We start from the raw sequence: 25,139 nt of genomic DNA, 5'->3' as shown, positions 1-25,139 counted from the left end.
TTTATGAGAATTATTAGATGCATGAATGCCTGGGTGTCTTGATACTCTAGAGGGATTCACATAGTTAAATTTTAAAAGAGCCATTTTCCTTGCTCAGTTAAACAAATTAAAGCCATAACCAATTTGGAAATGTCAGGAGACTTCCTGGGTTTAAAATGTTTAATGAATCAGTGGTAGAAAAAAATTGAGGACTGGAATCCTATATCTGATGCTAAATGGCAATCTTTAAATTAATGACTAGATAAATTTATGACGAATGAGGTAAACAAAATATACTGTCATACTTAATTTCCTCTTTAAATATATAAAATTCTGAAATATTAAAGGTAAGGTTTTTTCATTTTTGTTTTTGTTTTTAACAGTTTTTAGGGAAACAGCTCAGTGCTAAACACTGACTCTCATAATGATACATTTGAAATTACAAGTTACAGGCCAGGTTAGGCATGTGAGTTTCAAGTCAGCTTGGAATACATAGTAAGACCTTGTCTGAAGAAAAGCAAACATACAAAATTGGTTTCTTTTGTCTCCTTGCTATCCTGTGCTTTAGGGTTCTCTGAGCCATCTGCATTGGTAATTGAAATTGCAGTGATACTGATGTTGAAGGGGCTGCTGCCAGTGGGACCTCTTCATGATTTTCCTTGTCCTCTTCTTTCCCATCCTCCCTAGACTGTCTTTGGAGGAGGGAACCACCGGGCGGTGGTGGCGCACGCCTGTAATCCCAGCACTCGGGAGGCAGAGGCAGATGGATCTCTGTGAGTTCAAGGCTAGCCTGGTCTACAGAACTAGTCCAGGAAAGGCACAAAGCTACACAGAAAAAACCTGTCTTGAAAAAACAAAACAAAATAAAACAAAAACAAAAAACAACAACAACAAAAAAGAAAGGGAACCTATGGAATATGGTCTCTAACCCCAACATATATTCTCTCTCATTGATCTACCTTGCTCTTCCATACCCTGGTTGTCAGTACCCACCATCACTTCTCTGTAGACTAATTTCTAAATGGTCTTAGTAAAAAAAACAAAAACAAAAACAAAACAAAACAAAACAAAACAAACAAACAAACATGGAGCCAAATATAGAAGTGAAAGCCTTAGAGAGATCAGGGAAATAGGCAAAGCCACCAGCCAACCTTACCTCACCAGCTCTGCAGCTCCCAAATGTGAGCTACTTCCTGTCTTACCCACGCCTTTACTGCCTTGCTGTTCTGCCCTCTCATTGGCTATCTTAGCCCAGCTACTTCACTTCCTTGTCACTGTCTGTCTGTACAGACATCCAGGTCTCTATAGATGGTACTGGGATTAAAGGCACAAGTCACTGTGCTTGGCTCTGTTCCCTAGTATGGCTTTGAACACACAGAGACCCTTCTTGATAAGTGATCGAATTAAGGGCATGTGCTGCCTGACTTTTTATTGGTGAAATTATTAAGGCCACTCCACGTAGTTAAAAGGGAGGTTTATTTTGTGGGGTACTTACAAATGAGGGGGTAGGTTACAGGGTCTGGCAAGGGTATAGTACAGTCCGGCCTTGTTCTCTGGAGAACTCTGCTCGGTCTACCTCCAGCGTCCAGAGTCCGGGAACCAAGAGAGTGACCTCTTCCCGATCATTGGTCTTCCGCTTCCTCCTCCGCCCTGCCTTGTGGGCGTGACCATTACTGAAGCCTCAATGGGGATTAGAACTTCCAGGCTAATGCTGGGATGGCTATCCACTACAACTTTTTGTTTACTTAAAATGGCTGGCCTTTTCCCCTGATCTCCAGGCAAGTTTTATTAAAGCACAAATAAAATATCACCACATTTCCCCTTTTTTGTCTAATAAAAATTAAAAGGTTATAACTAATATAAGAGAAACTATACACAATAAGTATAATGTATATAAGGCATAAGGACCAGAAGCTTTTGGCTGGTCAAGATTTTAGGCTTTTGAGCAGCAGTTCAGCTGAGATGCATTAGGATAAGGACACATAGGTTTCCAGTCTGAGGAAACAGGATCAGCTGAAAAATTGGCAAGGTAAGGTGGCTGGGGCTTGTTTTGTTACTCTGATCTTCCTGCATTCACCCCAATAACTGGCCCAGGCTTGATTTTATTAATAAGACTCTTTAAGATTCATGCTACAAGAAATGTTAATCACAAAGTGATTGACAGTATCTCATTTATACCTAGACATCAACCAAATAAAAAAACTTCCCTGCCCTCTGTTTTATGAGTTGAATACATTGCTACCAGTGGCTCTTTCATCTATTTCTATCTATCTATCCTATCTATAAATAGGATGTGATTCTTTTTATAAAGTGCTTAGAATGGTTCCTAGTACAGAAAGCAGGTGACAAAAGTGTGTGCTCAGTGAGAATTTGTCTTTTAAGCAGAAAGGGTCAAGTTACAATCAAGTTCTAGGGTATCTACAGAGAGGAAGTAAGAATCCCCTTGGTCTTCTGGGACTTTCTCTGATCCTTTTCACTCCAGTCCAGTTTTTTCAAACAATATTGTTCACATCCCTACCAAATAATATAGGCCAGATGGAGATAATGCCTGTGTAAGACATCTAAATCTCTATGGCAAGGGGGGAAATGGAGTACTAGCTATTGGCAGACATTAGCTACAGTTATTTAAGTTCTCTCATTCCTATCAGTGGCTTCCCAAGAAAGTGAATCAACTGGGGACTAGTAACACAGGATATACAGGATACAATTTATCGCCTTTCAGAGATTTACAGAGGGAATATAAGGACAGTGGCCTGGAATAAACTTTGGAGGACTTTGTAGAACATGATCTAAGGACACCTTGCAGATTCTGTAAACAAAGAGATAAATCTTGAAGAACTGTGAAGTACAGATGCAGCAAATCCTCAGTTGCATTATCTTTTAGGTAGAATTTGGCTGGACACATCCATAAGCAGAGAGGACAACCATCTTAACAGACATATAGCTACTATATCTATAAAGGTATTTATATGAGAAATATGTCAGGTGCTTTTTATTTTAAATCTGTTTCATTCAAACTTTGCTAAGTACCAACCATTGTTTTAATTTGAAAATAGAATTTCTTTCATACAATATATTTTAATTTTGGTTTTCCCTTCCCCAATACCTCCCAGATCCTCTCCACTTCCATATGTGTTTTTCCAAACCCACACCTTTTCTTTCTATCTTTCTCATTAGAACACAAACAAGCATCTAAAAATAGAAACAAACAAAGGAGAATAGGACAAAAACAAACAAAGAAACAAACAGATGAGCCAAAGAATAAGCACAAGAAACACAGATTCTAAAGTGCGCGTGCGTGCGCACGCACACACACACACACACACACACACACACACACACACAAATCCCATAAAAATCCCATACTCAGAAACTGTAATATATGTGCGAAGAAATCTGTAAGGTAAAAGTAAAAAAGTACGGCAAAGCATTTTGTTATACATTTTGAAATAATAGATCTTTTATACTTGAAAAGTCATTCAAAATTTTAAAGGAAAGAAAAACTTACATTCTTAAAAGATAAACTGCCACATAATTTTGGTGATAATTTAAACTTTTATCATTTGATTATAGTTGTGCATGAATGTATGTATGCGTGTATGCTATGGTTTGTCTCTGTGTAAGTTAGATGACAACTTTTTTGGTTAAACAAATATAATTATTTCTTCAGTTCAGTTAGAGAATCCTGTCATTGTTACAAACATACTAGTTTCATACATTCTATATCCTTTGGTAACTGAAGAATAAGATTAAATGCGTTACTTATAGAAAAATAGATATATTCACCTTGTAAACTTTTAAGGAAGCATAGATTTTTCACTTGATGGAAGAAATTAAATGACCTGATTTTAAAGATGCCTATGAAGTTTCCCTCTAGCCATAGTGAGTGATTTTTTACAATCTCCATTTTTATAAAAGAGACAAACAGAAAAATCTTAGGAAGTTGACAATCCTGGATTCCCTTGCTTATGTGATTTACCTGTTAGTGACAGTTTAATATAGAAAGAAGGCTGAAGGTGACATTGAGTCTTTCTCATTCTTCATTTTATAATCTGGAGTCAGACCAGAGACCATGATGTTGACAACCTTGGCTAAGCCATGTAATTCTATTGTACCGTGTATCCCATTGTGTATTAAACTGGGCAGTGGTAATATTTGCTATGTAGGTTTTATTTGATGAATATATACATTAATGCATCTAGAGATTTCATAAAATACCAGGCACCTCATCAAGTTTCAATAAATGTTGGCCATTGTTACTTTGTAAGAGCAATAATATTCTGGGATAATAAGCAAAAACCCGGTCTTTTTAAATTACGGGACCTTAAACTAATTTTTGTAAGGAAATATCTGACAATGAACAGCTTTAGTGGAGAAGGAGGTGTTCTAGTCAAGAGGTAGCAGGTCATTCCATCACTGTAGGGTAGCTGTAGCACAGAGAGGGAAGCTAAGGCTACAAGGGCATCAGCTGTCACTGTGTATCAGCATTAAGGAAGCAGAGAGGAAACAGGAAGTGGTACCAGGCTACAAGGCCTCCAGATATGTGCCCTCTGTTCTACCTACTAAATTTTGCACAAATTTCTGAAACAGCCCCATTAGCTGAGACCAACAGTTCCAAAGCTTAAAACATCATCATGGGAGGAAATGCATCCCAAAGTGAACGGCATTTTTGTGACATGGGACCTGTAGAGACAGAATTAGTTGGCAGCTGCTCTCTGCTGATGGGTGAAGGTAATTAATAGGTTTGCTTTAGGAATATTAATTGAGAAAAATATAATGTCTACTCCCCCCAGAAACAAAGCATGAATATTAAAACTTTTCTGTGATTTAAAACACTTTAGGTCCAGGGAAAATTTTATGTAGAATCACAGAACCTTCCAGCAGGAAGTGTTTGAAAAACACAGATGTTTGTCACTTGAGGGTGACCAGAAACTGATTTCTGAGAGGGCATTTGGAGAGTGGTCTACTGGCAGCTCAGTCAATGGGCAGAGTTATCTTTGATATTGCTGTTTTCCTATAAGGTAGGTTCCCACATTGCCACTAGACCCCAGAGTTCTGGTGCCCTCTAGAATTCCTGAAACTATTTTCAGGCTTTTGATGCCACCCATTTTGGGCTAATCACTCAATTCCTTTCAAGACTCACCTCCTTATTTCAGATACAAGATGGTTTTGCTTTTATTCCAAAAAAAAATCTGCAGGGAAGGTATTGATAGTGGGAGGAGCAGGATAATGGGAAGAGAGGAACAGTAAGGAAGCAGTAGTGAAGTTTTCAGAGAGCAGAGTACCAATGGTGTTTGTTTAACACACCAACCAGTTTTCTACCTGAGAGAATCTGGAGGTTCCAAACATCATAGAAGCTTGGTGGTGGGACACGGATGCTTTCAGATTTAAGGAACAATAAACAGCTTGTGTCGACTTTGAAACACTTTCAATTTCTGCTGCTTCCCTGCCCGAGGACAGTTCATTTGGAGCTCTGTGGTTTTGGGAGCTGTGAGCTTAAGGCTGGCACAAGTACTGTGCCAGCTGTTCACACTTCATTCTGAGATTCAAAGAATGGCTGGGATCCCCTCAAAAACATCTCTGGCTTCTTCGTGTTGGTGAGCCTTCCTGGGTTTTACTCAAGGGTGGGCTAGCGCTGCTGGGTGGAAAAGCAGATGGGGTGAGGTCTGCAGAGCTCAGATTATGCCAGCTGATGGGGGCGGAGGGGTGTGGAGGATGCCAGGAATTTAAATGGTGACATACTGCATTTAGTAGGCTGCTAGCATGTGCACACTGTGTCTAATTTGCAGTTTTTGCAAGTCACAAGCATATGCTCTGTCACTTCTTGTTTTCATGGTAAGCTATTGTGTACTTTAATGAAATCTTATGTCTTCTCTGAGTGAGTCTTGCTTGTAATCAGCAGATTCACACCCCACCCCTCCAGCCCATGCCCATCCTCCTCTACCTCCCTACAAATAGGCTTTATAGAGACACAAAGGAAACATGATTCTTCCCTGAGCCCCTCTAGTGGGAACTGATTAGGGAGCTGGGCCAGAGAAAGGACTGACAACCAAAAGAATTCAACAGGGGCATAATCAGAGGAGAGAGAAGGTAAATTCTCCCAGCAGATGCTGTGTGAGCCAGGAGATTGAAGTGTGATGGGCGCCAAAGGCAGGGAAGCCTCGGGACTGATCCCAAAGAAACAGAATAGCCCAAGGGTGCCGCTAGCATGAATAAAGCAAATTGAGAAGTTGCTGGGGGATAGTTTGCTTCTTGTTGCTGTTTGTCTTTGCTTCTTGACTGCCAGGATCCACCAATGGGTGAGTTCCGTTGTGTTTCATGTTTTGGGATTGGGTGTCATGCTGTGGTGTTATTTGATGGGAACTCATTACAATCATCAGATTGGCCTCAAAATAAGATAGATACCCCTGCTTCAACATCCTGAGATCTTAGGCATGGATCATCATGCCATATTTGAAAGGAGAGAAGTTCTTGCATTTTTGAGCTCATATATCCTGTAAAGTTATTAAAGACACATGCCTTATCCACACTTTAAAGGAAACCCAGAGAAAAATAATACACAAATCTGTGGCACATCTCAGCATCTATCATCCTTCTCCTTCTCTCCCTTCTTCCCTTCCTTCCTTATTTCCTCCTGTTCTTTTTTTATTATTTTATGGGTATATATGTGCCTTGATGATCCGCATGTTCACCATGTGTGTGCAGGTGCCATTAGGGGCCAGAACTGAGCATCAGATCGCATTGGAGCTGGAGTCACAGGCAGTTGTGAGCCATCTGGTATGAGTGCAGAAAACCTAAGCCAGTCGTCTGCCTGAGCAACAAGTGTTCTTAACTATTCAGCCACTTTTCCAGGGCCTGGTCTGTTCTTAAACAGCCAGTGCAGGGACAGCCTTTTCCTGAATTGAACTGTATTTGTCTGGATCCAAGACAGTTTCTGTTCACATCTAGCTTAAAGTGAATAACAGTTTTTAATATTTTAGAACAACAATCTTCTTTTTATTTTTGAGCAAGCATCTAAAATAAGTACTCTTCTCTCTTGCATACAAACACCACCTCCATCACCCCAAACCAAATAGGACACCTTTATGTGTAAACAAGAAATAATGAATAGACATACCATAGTCAAAACCAACCATTTGAAGACAGATAAATCTCTGCATCAAAAACCAAAACAAATTCCAGAAGCAATTCTTTATTATGATATATAATTAGATTACAATCCAAGTAGAACAGTAGATTCCAATTCAGCACAGTTTAGGTCAAGGTAAAGAATGGTCTTGCTGCATTGACTTGGATATCTAACACACCAGTTATGTGCTTTTCCTCCAAAATGAAACATTTCCTTCAAAAGGCAATTATTTCCCCTATATCATACTAGGAAACTACTGTAGTTATTTTTCTTTATAGAGACAAACACTTATTCTTACAATGAGCATAGATTTGCTGAGCTTCAGTACCAGGATTATCTATGGGACTGTGCTCAAGGTGCTATTATGGGTTTCAGTTTTCTCAGAGGGCTGAATAGAATATGTCCAATCCCAAATGCACTGACATTGTGTGTGGGTGTATGAGTGCATTCATATATATATATATATATATATATATATATATATATATATATATATATATATATATATATATATGAGGGTTTTGCCTAGTCTATACTTGTGGAGGCCAGAAGACAACCTCAAGTGCTGATCCTCAAGTGGATACCATCTTTTAATAGACAGAAGAGAGTCTTGTGACCTAGTCATAGACAGGGCATGCTCTCACTTCTGACATGTTTTCTTGGTTAGAACAAACCAACCAAGGCTGACCTTGAAACAGCTGCAAAGCCAAAACACAAAAAACCCACAGGCTATTCATAGTGCCTCAAAGATTCTGCAGAAGCCGGCAGTCAAACAGTAGACAACAAGAAAACTCAGGAAAGTTTGGCAGCTAAAATTATGAGCAAGCTCACACACTTAAAGCAGTATGTGAATATGAAGTTATATGTAAGCAACAACCACTGAAATTTGATTGTTTCCACTGAGGGAACTCTCCCCAAGTTTCATTGAGAATCTTTGTGCCGCTCTCTGCATTCAGCATTCCATCAACACATTAGAGTCAAAGCCAAGGCACAGGGTTCCAGAAGTCTAAGAAACAGGTTCTAATGACTTCACTTTTAGGCTTTCATGGCAGAATCTATGATAGCATCATCTCATGGAACTTATAACCAGCACCCAGCTCTTTATTAGGAGCGAGGTGGGGGGCAGATTCTCCAGGAAATCAAATGATTTGTTAGGTGTAAAGAACCTTCACATTCTAGGTTTTCAGTTATTCTTTCAAATTGCTTTCTGCAACTCATTCCTGGTTAGCTTTGGGCTCACAGTTTGGAGCCCTTTGTTATTTACATTATATGTACTTTCATTTGCAAGGTTTTGAACTCAGTTCTGGGAGATGAACTATAACTCAGTCTCAGAGGGGATAAAAAAGATTAAACATATTTAATTTCCTAATATGTATTCTCCAAATCCTTCTTTTCTTGCAAACAGCAAACTCGGTTTCTTTTTGTCCCTGGAACTACACTGTGTGTTGGCCTAACTCTCCCTCTACTGGTAGTTTATTTAATTCATCTATAGTTACCTCAAAGTTCCTGTGTTACTTTGAGTGGTATTCAAAGGTTTAACTGCTATTTAAAATAAGATTTTTGTTCTCTTTTTGCCTGGGAATGCTAGAGCTCAGTGGTAGAGTTGTTGCTGAGCATTCATAAGGCCCTGAGTTCAGTTCCCAGCATAAAAAACCAGAAATCACAAAACACCTTTAAAGCAAGAAATATAATTTTATATTTGTACTATCCATGTGTGCACAAATGATTGTAATAAAAATTTTATAAATAGTATTTCTTTAACTTTACTCAATATAATGTGTCATTTTATATTCTAACCACTTTATTTAGACAGTTATATTAGTTGTTATTCACAGAATTGACTTAAAACTTTTAATCACCACTAAACCAAAGCCCACACTTTATAAAGCAGTGTTTTAAACTAATTACTAAAACTATATTCCCCATTTGGTCTATAAGTAGAACATTGATCTCAAATTAGGGTCTCAGTTGTATACAAAAGATGCCTCGTGCCCAATGACTGGCAGAACCTTTTTCTTTCCTTTCACTTTCATAACATACATATTTTTCAAAGCAATATATGTTTCTCTTGTAACATTACTCACATGTGGTTTATTTTTATTTGGTTGGATGGATGGAGATTCATAAATTCTACAGATTTTTTAAATGGTTATTATTCCTCTTTTGTTAATATTTTCCCCTTGGTTTCACATTTTCAGCCTCAGTGAATTTTAGTCTTACTGTTTCTCTTTCGCTTATCTTACACATTGCAGTTTTTCTTGTATTTCCTCACGAGTTAGCTTGGATTATCCTCAAAATGCTTCTTAACCTGTGGGTCATGACTGCTTTGGGGATCCCTGATTGCTGGGATTACAGGTATGCGCCACCACACCAGACCTGGCTGAGGTGTTCTCTGAAGGTCAAACAAATTAAGTTGACTGACTGCACTGGTCAAGTCAACTATTTACATCCTTATATTTTGTCTGCTTATCTATCAATTACTAAAAGAAAAAAAGTATTAAAATCTTGAGATTCTCTCCAACTCAAAATGACTAAGCTTAAGATATTTTGACTTTATAAAGTTTCAAAACGTTATGTATTCAATAGTAAATACTACTGGAAGATTTTTCAGTAATGATTTATGGTACTCTAAGAATGCCTAGCAGTGGCAAGAAACACCATGACAACAGTCAAAACTACTTTCTTCCAAGCATGCCCTTTCTTGCTAATCTAGGGTTAGTAACCGATATGGTAAGCAACATATAGGTTCCTGACCTATGGATAGGCTGGATGAAGCCAGATCATTTTGAACAACTATGTTAGCATCGTACAGTGCATGTAGCAGAAGCAGCCTTGCCATAGGTCAAATATCTGAAGTGGTTTTGTCTATTTCTACTGTGGGTCTGAAAGTCATTGCCACACAGATTTGCAGTCTTGTTCTCAGGCACGTGTTCTTAAACAACTGAGAACTTTTAAGATTTTCAAATGGTTCTTGATAATGTTTTGTTTTCTGAAATTGGACTTTGCTAAAGTTAATATACTTATTCCAATATTTTTCTAATAATACTATTGCTTATCTTTCTTCAGCCTTCAATTTTTAACAGATGTGTTTGTATTTAAACTGATATAGATGTATTCACATATATATCCTTTAGTTTTGTTGCTTTTATTTGCCTGTGTTAATTATACATAATAATGAGCTTCATTATGACACTTTCACATACGTATGCCATGTACTTTGGATGCAGTCCCCATATCTCATCTCCCTTCCACTATCACTGATTCCCTTCCTTCTTCCTATTTACTCCCTTCCCCCCTTTACTTTCATGCTTTTGTCGTGTGTGTGTGTGTGTGTGTGTGTGTGTGTGTGTGTGTGAGTGAGAGAGAGAGAGAGAGAGAGAGAGAGAGAGAGAGAGAGAGAGAGATCTTACAGGTTTAGTTAGGACTCTTTACAGATGCATGAAGGATAGCTTATAGGAGCATGAAAACACTTGTGGTTAACTACTACAGAAAATGTCTCTCCCTTTCCAGCATAACTGGGTCTTTTTCAAAAATTTAACTCTGCTTATCTCTTTCCTTTAACTGATATACTTTCTTCCTTTACTAAATGAAGAGAGCCAAAAGGATATAGGTATGAGTTATGTATTTTATTATTACACTTTGAGAACACAGGCCTGAGTACACACAGGAGAGCCTCAAATGAAAGCAAGGCAAGAGCATAAGAGGAGAAATCACTAGAGGTCAGGTTTGCAGTGCAGGGAGGATGTTCCTTTCTTGGGCATCCAACTTCACACTTGGGTTCTTGATCACGGTGAGGTGCATGCTAAACTCGGGCTGCTAACTCTGTTCTCTAGGCTTTGAACTTGCAGACATATGGTAACTCTGAGTCACAATAATAATTTTTCCACTTCAGATATCCTGCAGACACAGAAGAAGTAAAATAAAAGGGGAAGAGACATTTCATAAACTCAAAGAAGGGGCATCAAGGATATGGGTCTGGAGGTCAGGGTCTTTCAGTCATCTTACTAGTGTTTCACTCCAGGGAGAAGATAAAAGGAAGGAGACATGAAAGGAGACAAGAGATGGAGAACAGAAGAAGAGTGGTAAAACCCTGGTTTTCAGAGGAGACTGCCCTCTTTCTTACCTGAGTTTCGTGACAGGCTGCCACAATAACCACCTGAAGAACTGGAAGGAGACACCTCCCAGTTGAAGAAATTCATCACATCAGCATTGCTCCACTCCCATCCATCTCCATTGGGTTCTTGGCCCTAGAGAAGAGGGAGACACGGGAAAAGAACGGCAACTGAAGCTCTGCTTGCATGATCCCTTCCTCGGAGTAGCTGATACCTATGTCCAGCTTCATGGAATTGATCTAGTCTTTCAGACACTACCCAGAATTCAACCTGAGCATCTACCTCCTATTATCAGATCTCTGCTGATACAATCTATTTAAACCCAGGAAAGATAACATGGCCCTTAATGAACATCGCAAGTTGTGCTTTTGTAAATTTCTCTGAACCTCAAGGCCCATATCTATTCTCTGAAGAACAAATATGGATATCCTCCTCATTTGATGTTCTCTCAGAATCATAGGTGCAGACACCCTGAATCTCACAGAAGAGATTTCCAAAGTCTCATTTAGGAACTTTGTAAAAGCAGACAGTGGTCAGTTACTTGAATGTCATCTGTAGACTAGGACCTCAACAGAGCTCAGGGATTTCCCTTTACCCCAGATGAAGTCCAGAATGTGAGCTCTGTGTATGATTGGGACTTTCTCATATGAACACAGAAAATGAACCAGGGAACAAAATCTATGAGAGATAGGTGAGAGGAGATGATATCTCACCAGTGTAGGATCATGGAGCCCAATCCACACATACTGGGCATTGTTCACACTGCTTCTAACCATGGAAGACACAAAGGAAGCCTCAGATCCACTGAGCACAGACACAAGGTGTCCTTCGGGCCTCTTCTGGCAGGCCAGCTAGGTAAGAAAGGGAAGAATGAGTCAGACTGAGATCTCATTAGTGAATGGTGGGCAAATGTAGACAATAGAGGCTACTTAAAGACAGGGCATTAATTCTGATTCTCAAGGAACCATGGGGAATAGAGCCCACTTCTTCTGTGACTGGCACACACTTCCCACTGTTTCCCTCTTCTGCAACCTCTAGCACTCACATCTGCATCAAACCAGGATTTAGGAATCCTAAACAAGGCATAGCAATAGGAGCCATAGGCTCTGGAGCCTTTGGGGCAGCTGATTCGTGAAGAGGGCACATCTTCCTTGACATCTTCACCTGGGGTGGAAGAAGGAGATAAAGACAGGGGTGTAGTGAAATGAAGAGTGTGGCTTAGATGGGATGATCAACTTCGCAAATGTCTGTAAAGTCAGTCTTTTGAGATTAAGTTCACAATACAGACTCTGTCACCTTTTATTTCTCATCTTGGTCTTGAAATTGATGGACTTTATGAGAAATGGTCTCCTTTTGATTTTAGGCTTTACTCTTCTCCTACTATGCATACTAAGTCTTGCATTGGCCCATCCACTCCTTTTCTTTCTCATCAGTTCATTACTGACTGCCCCACTTCCACTCTTAAACTCACCAACTAGAAGTTCCTAGAAAAATAGGAACCTCTTTAGTTTCAGTAATGGGCTGTTATTTCACTGTATGTCATTAGTGCCTTAGAGGAAAGCAGGATGATGGATGATTTTCAGGTGGTGTTTCTGCGTGGGACTCTCTTCATCATTACCACATAAGACTCTTCAGAGCCAAGGGGCTCTAGATAACAGGGAATTCAGTTCCAGAGGCAGGAAAACCTTACCTTGCACCTGAGATAAGAGCATCAGGCAAGAGAGCAACATCCAGGACAGGCTGGTAAGTGTCATGTGAGGCAGCATCTTGTCTGTGAGGGAGGAACAACCAGAGTCATGGTGGAAAATATGGTAAGAGAGGACATGTTGAGAGAACCATCACATCCCTTCTCGTTTGACTAACTGTAGAGATACACACACTAATATTCTCCTTCTTGGGTTCTGAAATGAAAAAAAAAAAATCCATCTTCTCCCCTTCTCTTGAAAACTCCCCCAGGAAACTGTTGCTGATTCCCAGATTCCTCTGTTCTGTGAGAGCAGGGACTCTCCCATATCTTCTGTGGTATGAGAGGTGAATCCCTGTAAGACTCTCCTCATTTTTCAGCTCTCACTTACCTGTCTTGCAGAGATCTGGGATGGTTTGTCAGGACAGAGATGACTCTGCTTTTATAAGAGAATTTGAGGGAGGGGCATCAAAGTGAATAACTGGAATGCTTATGCAAGTCAGGGAAGTAGGTGGTACTTGGCATGGGCTCTAGGAGGTTCCCATCAAAATCACAAGTTTCTTCCTGGCAAAGACTGTGAATTGCTACATATGTAGCCCTTTCCTGTCAGCAGCCCTGCTCTGTTATCAGGTGTAGGTGCAGTTTGAACTTTCCCCACCTCCTCCCAGATACTTTGTGCTGGGAAATTTAAGAAAATGATAACTGTGTTATGGATTATGCTGTAACACCAGTTGCAAAATACTGCAACGTTGAGTTACTGAAGAAAACAAATATTGGCTGTGTACTTTGGTTACACCAGAAAGAAGTTATACTTCTTATACATATATTCACATGTATAATCTTGGCACTTTGTTTTGTAGTAATTATATATATATATATAATATGCTAGTAATTAAATTTTTGATTAGTTGGGAATTGAAACTATTGATGATGAGGAGGTATTAGTTGAAAGAGGAAGGGAAAATTTGAAGGCAAGTAGAAAAAGTCTGAACTTTGTAGCAAGATTTGTAGGAAGCGTGATATAATCTTTTGAGTCAATATTTTAGCTGCAATATCAAGGAACAGTGGCTCAATGAACTTGCTCTCCTGTTGCCTCTTTGTGAGAGGGTCGAGAAAATGGTGGGTAAATGGTGTGTGCTTTGACATTAATTCAGCCAGGGTCATCAACTTGTGTCCATCACCTATGCAAGTACAGGCAGAATGAAGATAACATTTCACATTAGAATGACTTTGAACTACAACAAACAATGGTGACAATATTAATAAACCTCATCCCTTAAACCCATGCTTTTAAACACTCTGAATGTATGTGGAAGTCTTATTTATCCCTGAGGAGCAATGGTTGTCCTGAGGAAAAGCAAGTTGGCTTCCATAGCTTTCCTTGGCAAATGACATGACATACATATAGTTTTCAAAACATACAGGCATTTTAATAAATGCTTTAAAATATTCAAATATAATTGGTGAATATTTTATAGCCTACTTTAATGTCTAGTGCTATAAATACCACTGATATGTGAATATTAGTTTTTTGATGATAATTTGGTGTTTAAAGATTACCCAAGAGGAAAATGGTTTGAGAAGTTGTTATTATCTATCTACCAATTTCTAGGAAATTTGATTATAGGAAAAGATTTTATGCTACATCAAAGCAAATGTAACCAGAAAAAAAATCCAGAAAGTTTGAATTCCAACAATGAATTAATGAAATAAGATAACACAATACTTAACATCTGAGAGAAATGTATGGGGAGTCTGATATGTAAAATACATTTAGATACTACTATGGAAAAATCTCAATAATTATGAGATTATGGGTGAAATGTGAGCATCTGATAAAGATAAGGGGCTATGAGTTTACATGTCAACCAGGATATTGATATTATATTATGTGAGATAATTTTATTATTTAAAACTTAATACAATACTTACAAATGAAATATGCTTTTTAGAACTTACATCAGCATAGTCTGATGCATTTCTGACAAAAAAAGTTGGGGTTGAATGGACCAAGGTAGGCAATAAAAGGATCTTTGCCTTCTCTTAGTAACAGACATGGGAATTAATCATACAATTCTCTTTGAATTTAAATAATTTTTTCATAAAATGTTGGATAAAATGGAATGCTGGAAAAAAGGAAACACTGAGAACTAACATGGGAAGGAAATTTAAAGGCCAATTTTCCTCAAGAGCCTATATGCAAATTTCCTGAACAAAATACTAAACAAATCAAATCTGTACAATAAATGACATGAAAGAATAATTAGCCTCAGGAATGCAAAGGTAATTTCAGGAAGAAGCATTATTGTTTATATCATATTGAGAAATTTTCTTTTTTGAATGAAAAAAATTAAATGATCGTATTGGAGAGAAAAATGTACTTAGTATAAATCTAACTTTTATTAATGAGCTATGGACATTGGTAACAATCAAGATGTATGTAGGAATACTTTAGAAGGGTAAAGAAACCTTCAAAGACAGGAAATCAAAATATTGGAAACATTACCTTCAAAACCAGGAACATAAATTCTCCACCCTTATGGTTCTGGTCAACAGTATCATATTACGGAAAGCACAACTTTTAAAAGGAAACAAAAATTAAACAATCAAAAAAGTCAATAGAGCGTTCAGTATTTGTACAAACATTCCATTTCCATAAAGAATAAAACCCTAAAGAATATCTAAATTAGTCATTAGAGTTAATAAAAAAATTTAATAAGCATGAAAATATTGTCAACATATAAATTTCAAATAAACACTTAAATTTTAGCCTGCAGAGTTAGAAAAGGCATTGTTAAACTAGTAGAAACACATGAACTGTGAACCAATAGCTGAGGAGCCCCCATGGAACTGGACCAGGCCCTCTGGATAAGTGAGAGTGTTGATTAGCTTGAACTGTTTAGGAGGCCCCCAGGCAGTGGGCCCAGGATCTGTCCTTGATGCATGACCTGGCCTTTTGGAACCTAGGGTCTATGCTGAGTGAGACACTGTGCAGCCTTGGTGCAGGAAGGAGGGGACTGGACCTGCCTCGACTGAATCTACCAGGCTGGGCTGACTCCCCAGGGGAGACCTTGCCTTGCTGGAAGGTGGGAAGAGGGAGGACAGGGGTATCTGTGGCTGATATGTAAAATTTAATTATAAATTAAAATATTTTTTAAAAAGGTGTTGTTAAGAAAGGTACTATATTAATTAAACATAGATTCTTTTCTCATACAATATAATCTAAATACAGTTTTCTCTCCCTCTACTCATCCCAGTTTCTCACCATGTTCCATCCCATCTGGGTCCACCCCTTTCTTTCATTAGAAAAGAACAGGCTTCTAGGAGATAGCAACAAATTTTAAAAAATAAAGTAAAACAAGATAAAACAAACGCCATCATATTAAAGTTTGACAAGTCAACATTAAAAAAAGAGCCCCAAGATCAGGCCCAAGAATCAGAGACCCATTTGTTCACAGATTCAGGAGCCCCATAAGAATACTAAACTTAAAAGCTATAGTTTATTATATTCAGGGGATCTGGCACAGACCCATGTAGATTTTTGATTACTACTTTAATCTCTGTGAGCTAGTGTGAGCTTTGCTCAGTGGTTTTAGAGGGCCTGTTTCTCCTGGTATCCTGTCTTGCCTACTTCTTCTGCCTCCTCTGAGCTCTGAGAGGAGGTGGGGATTTGAGGAAGTTTAGAGCTCTGTGCTCCAAGTATGTTCTCTCTCTCTCCTTTTCTCTCTCCTTCTCTCTCTCTCTCTCTCTCTCTCTCTCTCTCTCTCTCTCTCTCTCTCTCGCTCTTTCTGCGTAATGTCTGGCTATGAGACTCTGCATGGATTCCCATCTCTTGCAGCAGTAAGCCTCTCTGATGATGGCTGAGTAAGATACTGATCTCTGAGTATAGCAGAATATCATTAGGAGTCAATTCATTTTTACTTTCCACTGCACTAGATTTCCATACTGCCCTTCAAATTCCCTTTAATCTTAGCTCTCTCTCTCCCCCTAATTCCTCCTTCAATCCAATCTCCTCTCTTTCTTCCCACCTGATTCTTCCATTCTTGCTCCTCCCTACTGCCCCCTCTCCATTCAGCAGCAAAAATATAGAAATACTGGAGACTTCTTAACTGATGATCAGTGTTGAAGTCTGATACTTCAAAAGTCATATGTCACAAGTCATGTGTTCTATAGTTCTCGGTCCCCTTTCTGTACCCATGGTAAACCTTTGTGAATCTATGAAATACAATTTGGGTATAGAAGGGAGAACTCCACCCAACCCCATCCATAAGTCTTCAGTACTCCTCATAAACTTGAATGTAGGTGAGATCAGAGGACAGTGTCTGTATGTTCTGCTCTCTAATCTCAAGATACTATTTATTTAAGGATGAAATAAATATAAACATGTCATCATCTTTCTCTTGAATCTCTTTGTATGATTTTCCATTATCTGTTCCTCTGATGACATATTGATATACAATAAACTTTCCCCAAAGTTAATAATTTGAAATAAATTATTGTTTCTCATGGCTTATGAGGTGATTTAGTTTACCTTTGTTGTCTTTTGTTCAATCTCCAGAACCTAGGCTACAAAAAAACCAGGTATAGTATTGTGTCCTTGTAACCCCAGTGCTGGGAATGCAGAGATAGATTGATCTCTGTGGTCCATTGGTCAACCAGCTTTGTTTGCTTGTTGAGTTACAGGATAGGTGAGAGACAAGGTAGAAAACACCCAAGGAACAAAAACTGAGATGGTTTGGCCTCCATATACGTACATACATGCATGCCTGTATTGGCAGCACATATGTCTACCCTTAACAGAACCCTAAAAGCCATACACATGCACACACACACACACACACAGAGAGAGAGAGAGAGAGAGAGAGAGAGAGAGAGAGAGAGAGAGAGAAGAGAGAGAAAATAAATCACATATTGCCATTTTGCCCATTCTCTACTAAGTATGGGTTGGTACCTTTGCCAACTAGTATATTAAACCTAAATTTTATTTAATACTCTAGTATATTTATTCATAATTATGTTAACTTCATGGTGTGTTTTCAGCTTGAAAATGAGATTTTGATATTATTTCCAAAATTAAATATGCTAGAGTGATAACTTTATCACTTTTGGTATATATTTCTCAATTCTCTAATAAGATGTTAGACACAAAAGTTTCTGAGGTACAAGTCCTAAGTTTTCTGTTTTTGAGGAATACTAGAATATCATGAATGTGGATCAGAGAGCCCCGGGGAAATGTATTTGTTGCAAACCATACTAAAATCTCAATCTGCAGGAAAAATAAATTCTTATCGGTCATGGAAGTCATCTGTAAGAATCTATGGAAATAGAAAATGATAGCAGAATTAGTCTGCAAGTGGAGCCATTATGGATAATTTCATCTACTTTATTTTTTTATTCACTATTAGAAATAACATTCTAAAATGAAAACACATTCTTTGGCCTTTCCTTGTAAGTTGTGTAAACAAAATGAGTTTTAGAAAGTCATCACATGGCAGTTTAGATTAAATAACTTTATTCAAAGGGTGATTACTTTCTAAGCCTTTGAGTTTATTCCCTAAGCGGCTTTATAAGAAAACCTACTTTGCATACAGAATTTAACACCGAAAATTTTCAGATATATTTGAACTAAATCAAGGGTCAAAGTACTGAAATTGTCCTCATGGTCAACTTTTAGACCAAAGTTTACTAAAAGAAAGAAAAGGAGGAAAGGTAGAAGGAAGGAAGGAAGGGAGGGAGGGAGGAAGGGAGGGAGGGAGGGAGGAAGGAAGGAAGGAAGGAAGGAAAGAAGGGAGGAAGAGAAGGAGGGAGGAAGGGAAGGAGGGAGAGAGGGAGGGAGGGAGAGAGGGAGGGAGGGGATCAGATTAAAAACTCAGATATGTAAATAAATTTCTTCAAGATATTGGATCTTGTGAGTTAGTCAGAGTTTAAAATAAAGGAAACTTTGCTGCTTGGGGTTCACAATTCACAACTTGAAGTAGGAACCAAAGATAAGTGACTTTCATAGACAAAACTTCTCAAAAAATCTCTAGGATATTAGGAATATTTTTCACATGCCTCTTATTGCCTTCTCTTCATGTTCTGTATATTGTTTAGGGAAAATTTCAGGTAATAAACAAGATTTCACTATAATTGCAGGAAAGTCCAAGAGTTAACACAGAAGCAAAATGCAAACACAAACTTTAGGATTTGGTAAGGGTGATGGATTGAACGGTAGACAGAAAGGGCATGATGTATCTCAGAGACGAAATCCACCGCAGAACACCAGGAAGTTCAAAGTGGAGTAGCATGAGCACACCAAAGACAAACCCAGGTGGCCAAAGCTCTCTGAGGATGTAGTGAGAGGTACCAACTACAATATTTGAGAAGGTTTTGTAGTCAGCTTAGAAAATATCCAAGATATTATGGATCTTTAAGATTATGGCACTACCTTTACTACCTACAGTAGCCCCATGGTCTCTCAGAGACTTGTTCTCATCGAGCTGTGACACATGCCAGTCCAAAGACAAGCAGAAAGCACAGTGATTAAGAAGTTGGGCTCATGAAATGAACTTGGAATCAAGTAAAACAATGGACAGACATCATTGATCATGATGTCTCATACATAATGTAGTAAATAGAAGCTAATAATATTCTTAATGGCTGCTCGTGATAGAATTGGTGCTTGAAGCCGGGCAGTGGTAGTGCACAACTTTAATCCCAGCACTCGAGAAGCAGAGGCAGGCGGATCTCTGTGAGTTCAAGGCCAGCCTGGGCTACAGAGTGAGTTCCAGGAAAGGTGCAAAGCTACACAGAGAAACCCTGCCTTGAAAAGAAGAAAAGAAAAGAAAAGAAAAGAAAAGAAAAGAAAAGAAAAGAAAAGAAAAGAAAAAAGGATTGGTGCTTGATAACTCTCAGCAGAAAGACCGCCATTTCATCTGAGGTGAGGGTATTGAAAAGTAGCACCACTGAAGCACTTTGTAGCTATTGTCTGTACTTTTCTTTAACCTATAACAGCACTCCCTTTAGGGGCAAGTGGTCACACTTCTCTAGCTCTCTTTATTCTCAGAATATGCTTAAGTATCAGAAAATTGGATTAATTTTTTAAAAAGATGTGACTCATTAATGAATTCACTTTTTTTAAGAGTACTATCAAAGAATTGTCAGACTAATTTGTGAAGGAGTTCAATGATGACTACTACTTATGTAGCACTGATTTTGTGGTAGACATTGTACTCAGAACTCTGCACACATCAATGAAATATCCAGAGGATCACTAGGACTCAATTAGTCATACCCTCGATTTTCATATGAAGGAATGATCATCTGAAGTGACTGAATAGCCTGGTAACAGATCAGTTAAAGTATCATCAAGGCCAAAGTGATTCCCCAGCTTCCTCTGTCACCAGCTTCCACTGAGAGGAAGAGAAGGGAAGATGTAAGAGTACTTCTGGACTTTGCTATAGAGCCATTCACTAGTACATGAGGCAAAAGGAAAAGGGTCGTAAACATGTTTAATTTGCCGTGGAGAGCATCTGACATTAAGAAGACCCAAGCCCAGAAAATCAGCATCCCATTATGCATAGGAGGATTAAAAACTCCAGGGAAATTCTGTGGCCAGTATCTCAGAGTACTTATTTGCTAAGCTACATTACCTTAATGGATATTATGAAGGAGAGTCCTCAGTGGAGTCATTCGATTTTCCTTACTTACTCAAAATACAATATCACCACTTTCCTTTTCTTATAAAAAGACAAATACTAGTCCTCATCTCCCTATAAATTGTCTGAATGATTTAAGTTCCAACTTCTCTTTAATTTAAGAAACTGACTAATTTATTGATATTCTCCACTAGTTACCTTTGTCTTCAAACTATCCTGTATACTATAAAGGACAGCTGTTCACTCTAAATTACATTGAATGAACTCAAGAAGAGAGAGGGCATATATGGCTTGGACTAGGCAACACTGTACATTAGAGGCTATATGAGAAATGGAAGTGAATGATCCCAGTGAGTTCTTCCTTCTTGGTATTAAATACTTATTTCATTTCAGTTAAGATTCTTCAGGCCTTCAGCAGCCATGAATTAAATTCTAAAAAGAAGAAATTAATTGTTTTCTGACTTGGTACTATTAAAAAAATCACCTCAGTAGATAGATTCATTAATTTTATGACATCTTATTTGCTTTCTGCTAATGGAATTTTCCACAGGTGATTGGTTAGTTACTTTTCCTGAGTCAGATGTGAGTTTAAATGTCATTTTATTCAAATATGTGTACTTCAAGGAAGACTGGTGTAATTTAGCTTTCAGAGCAAATAGAAATTGCTCTAAATAATTTTTATAGCAGGGCTGTAAGACTTACAATTATTGGGGACTTAGATGTCTGCATTTAGGTGCCCATCTATGCAAACATAGATTTTATCTTTTGGTTTTGCTTTGAGAAAACAATATTTGATCTGGGAGATTTAAGTTGGTGTCTTTTTCATAAGTGTTCCAGTTGTAGGCATTACAAGAACTTAAATACAGCATATTCTCAGAAGTCACAGTGAAGTTTAGAAATAAGAGAATTACCATGAAAGAGGAAAACTGTGAGGAGAAATACAGCCTTCAAAACTCGTGACAATGAAACCAAGGGGTGGGCCTCAGCCATAGTCTATGAGAAATAGCTGTCTCCACCCAAGAGAAGACACTTAGAGTGGCTTGAAACCTTCAGTGAATCTATAATTATTGACAATGCAGAATCCGAGACTACAATATGAGGAAGTCTTAACAGTCTTACAGGAAGGTATCAGGAGAGTCATTAGGAATAGATTTTTCCATGTTGGACTCTGTACCACTATAAACCTCTAGTGCAAACCATAGTGTCAAGGTTGACATTTGAGAATGTAGTCTAGGCTAACAGAATAAGACAAAAGGTGGCCCACAGAATGGGGAAAGAATTTCACCTGACAGGGAGCTAATATCCAAAATATATAAAGTCAAGAAATTAGGCATCAACAAACTAAATAATCCAATTAAAATGGGGTACAGATCTAAACAGAGAATTTTTAATAGAGGAAATCCAAATGTCCAAGAAACACTAATAAATGTTCAATATCCTTAGCTATCAGAGAAATGCATATCAAAACCACTTTGAGATTGCATCTTACAGCTGTCAGAATGGCTAATATAAAAAACAGGCACTTGGACTGGTGAGGAACTGGAACATGGGGAATACTCCCCCACTGCTGGTGGTAGTGCAAACTTGTACAGTCACTTTGGAAATCAATATGGCGGTTTCTCAGAAAATTTGGAATCATCCTCAAGAACTAAATATATGACTCCTGGGCATATACCCAAAGGATGCTCCATCCTATCTCAAGGATACTTGCTTAATTATGTTTGTAGCAGCTTTATTCATAATAGCCAGAAATTAGAAACAATCTACATGTCCCTCAATAGAAGAACACATAAAGGCAATGTGGAACATTTACACAATGAAGTATTACTCTACTCATTAAAAACAATGACATCAAAAAATTTGCAGGAAAAAGGATAGAACTAGAAAAAATCATCTTGACTGAAGTAACTCAAACTCAGAAAGGTCACCATGGTATGTACTCACTTAAGTGAATATTATCTGTAAAGTAAAAGATAATCATGACATGGTCTACAGACCCAGAGAAGCTAGTTAACAATGAGGCCTTAAGGGGATCACAAAGATTTCCCTGGGAAGCAGAAATAAATTATGTTTTGCGGGAGGACTAGGGATGAATGGAGTTGAGAACATGAGGGATCAAGTGGCAGGGAGAGTAAATACTGGGAGAAATGACTGAAATTTGGGGGGCATTTGGGGAACGAGGTTAAAAAAAAAAACCTAGTTCAGGGGAAACTCCATGAAATCTATGAGAGTAACACTAGCAAAGAATCCTAATAATGCAAGACACAAAGACTGTAATAGGGCCATTTTCCCTAATTAGGCAAGGCCTCAAGTAGAGGGATTGGGACAACAACCCAGCCACAAAACCTTTGACCTACAGTTTATCCTGCCTGCAAAGTATTCTTGGACCAGAGCCTAGCAGAATCCTCATCAAAGAGACAAGAGATGGAAGCAGATGCAGAGTCCCACAGCCAAACATTAAGTGGAGCACAGGAAGTCCTGTGGAGGAGGGGGAGGAAGGATCAGAGGAACCAAAGAGGTCAGAGATACCATGAGAACATGTCACACAGAATCAATTCACAAGAACTCATGAGGGCTTGCAATCAGGGAGCCTGTGGGGATCTCACCTAGATCCTCTACAGATATATTATGGCTGAGTAGCTTGATGTTCTAGTGGGATCCCTAACAGCAGGAGTAGGGGCAGTCACTGACTCCTTTGCCTGCTTGTGGTACCTTTTTCCACCTACTACTTTGCTTCATCCAGCCCTGATGTGATGGTATGTGCCTGGTATTATGGTATCATATTATGACATGTTTGGTTGATGGCTCTGGGAGGCCTGCTCTTTTCTGAAGGGAATTAGAAGGATTGTGGATTGGGGGAGATGGAAGGTGGGAGGAAGAGACTGGGGGAGAGGGGAGGAAGGGGAAACTGTGATCAGGATATAATATATGAAAGAATTAAAAAGGACAGAGAAATAAGAGTCATTTGTCTCAAATGTGTAGCGTACCTAAGGATTTTGTCCAACTAGGTGTTAGCTTTTTTAGTTCCAAGATGTAATGTGAAAATCTATGAAGGTCAATGGTGTAAATCGAGGAAGGACCAGAGAATATACCTTTGACAACTGGGAAGTAACTGCAAAACAAGAATATAGATGATACTAATAGTAATAATTTCAAAATAATTCCTATGCATTCTACTGTAGTCTTATAAATGCAATAATTATTCATGTGTATGCTCTTATATAATTTTTAAAATTATTTTAAAATGGTATCTTTTTATGTGGTTACGTGTTTATATGTGTGAGTGTGTGTGAGTGTGTGTGGGTATGTGTTTATGTGTGTGAGTGTATGTTTATGTGTAGGGGTATATGTTTACATGTGTGAGTATGTGTTTATATGTGTGGGTTTGTGTTTACATGTGTGAGTATGTGTTTATGTATGTGGGTATGTGTTTATATGTGTGGGCATGTGTTTATATGTGTGGGTATGTGTTTACATGTGTGGTTATGTGTTTATGTGTGTGGGTATCTATGTGCAGAGTGATGAAGCAGTAGCCTAATCCCTGGAACTGGAGTTACAGGTGACTGTGAACTTCCCAATGACAGAACTAAACTTGGGTCCTCAGTAGTTTCTTTCCACAGATTCATGTCTCCTGCTATACATTTTTTTTAAAATATGTATTTTATATACTTTCTTCCTAAATAGCTTATGACTCATTAAATGTCAGCAATGGAACTAAAATTGATTTAAAACTACTTGAAAACATTTTTCTTATATAAACTTTTAAGTGAAGTGTCCTGTGGTGAGTATTTATATTTCTATTTAGTGAAAGATGTGGTCAGCTCCACTTTCTCATTTATTAAGGGGAAATGGCAGTAGGAACTTGAGCTGTTGGACATTTGTTCTCTAACCTCCAATGGCTTATTATATTAGATTTGAGCAAAGTTGAGTTTTTACTTTTTACACCCTGGCTGGCTTATATATGCAGGTACTGAACTTATAGGGAATATGCTTGCCTCAGTAAAGCTTTTTCCTTTGTAGAGGTCATGACTCACAGCTCAGCATTACCAGTGGGGATTGATGGGTGTGCAGGAACATGGCTTTAAATAGTGAAACAGCAAGAAAATCTCTAAGTGTTTGAATGACTTAGCAGAACATATGCTTACTTCAGTGCACTTAGCTTACCCTTCTCTCTACTATGAGCAAAGACTCATTGACACTGTCCATAGTACTTTTTAATCTTACCACAGGGAGACACCATGTGGTAAATGAAGTAGTTTTGCCTCTGATTAAATACTTTATATAGGCTTTTAATAAAGTGCTAAGTCTTTAATCCAACTCAAAAATGAATAAATAGTGGAATGTAGCTCAGTGGTAAAGAAGTTTTCTAACAAAATCCTGGGCCTCATTCCAAGACTGGTACACACACACACACACACACACACACACACACACACACACACACACACACACAGAGAGAGAGAGATAGAGAGAGAGAGAGAGAGAGAGAGAGAGAGAGAGAATGAACTAAATATAGATGGATAGATGACAGCTATGGCGTAGGCTAAGTAGCTTCACTTCTCTCCATCTATTTCATTTGTGATGAAGTGGATACAGTA

At 38.4% G+C, this 25,139-nt stretch overlaps 1 protein-coding gene across 1 annotated transcript; it reads right to left on the bottom strand.

The window, feature by feature from the left end:
• Window positions 1-10,937: 10,937 nt before the first annotated feature.
• Window positions 10,938-12,986, bottom strand: LOC118579187 (regenerating islet-derived protein 3-gamma-like). Its single transcript, XM_036180312.1, has 5 exons — window positions 12,911-12,986; window positions 12,266-12,384; window positions 11,934-12,071; window positions 11,232-11,355; window positions 10,938-11,005 (listed from the first exon to the last, which is right to left on the bottom strand). The coding sequence occupies exons 1-5, from the start codon at window positions 12,984-12,986 to the stop codon at window positions 10,938-10,940; spliced, it is 525 nt and encodes a 174-aa protein (XP_036036205.1).
• Window positions 12,987-25,139: the final 12,153 nt, after the last annotated feature.

This window comes from Onychomys torridus, chromosome 3 (assembly GCF_903995425.1).
Source record: "Onychomys torridus chromosome 3, mOncTor1.1, whole genome shotgun sequence".
Classification (NCBI taxonomy): domain Eukaryota; kingdom Metazoa; phylum Chordata; class Mammalia; order Rodentia; family Cricetidae; genus Onychomys; species Onychomys torridus.
The sequence above is the reverse complement of the archived record's forward strand: the minus strand, read 5'-3'. Positions and strand labels throughout refer to the sequence as shown.

Excerpts from the sequence above, each read along its gene's own strand:
- LOC118579187 (XM_036180312.1), bottom strand. The coding sequence starts at position 12,986 with ATGCTGCCTCACATGACACTTACCAGCCTGTCCTGGATGTTGCTCTCT. Across the intron at positions 12,385-12,910 it reads GCTCTTATCTCAGGTGCAAG|GTGAAGATGTCAAGGAAGAT; the intron begins GTAAGGTTTTCC and ends CTTCCACCCCAG. Across the intron at positions 11,356-11,933 it reads GGCTCCATGATCCTACACTG|GGCCAAGAACCCAATGGAGA; the intron begins GTGAGATATCAT and ends CCTCTTCTCTAG.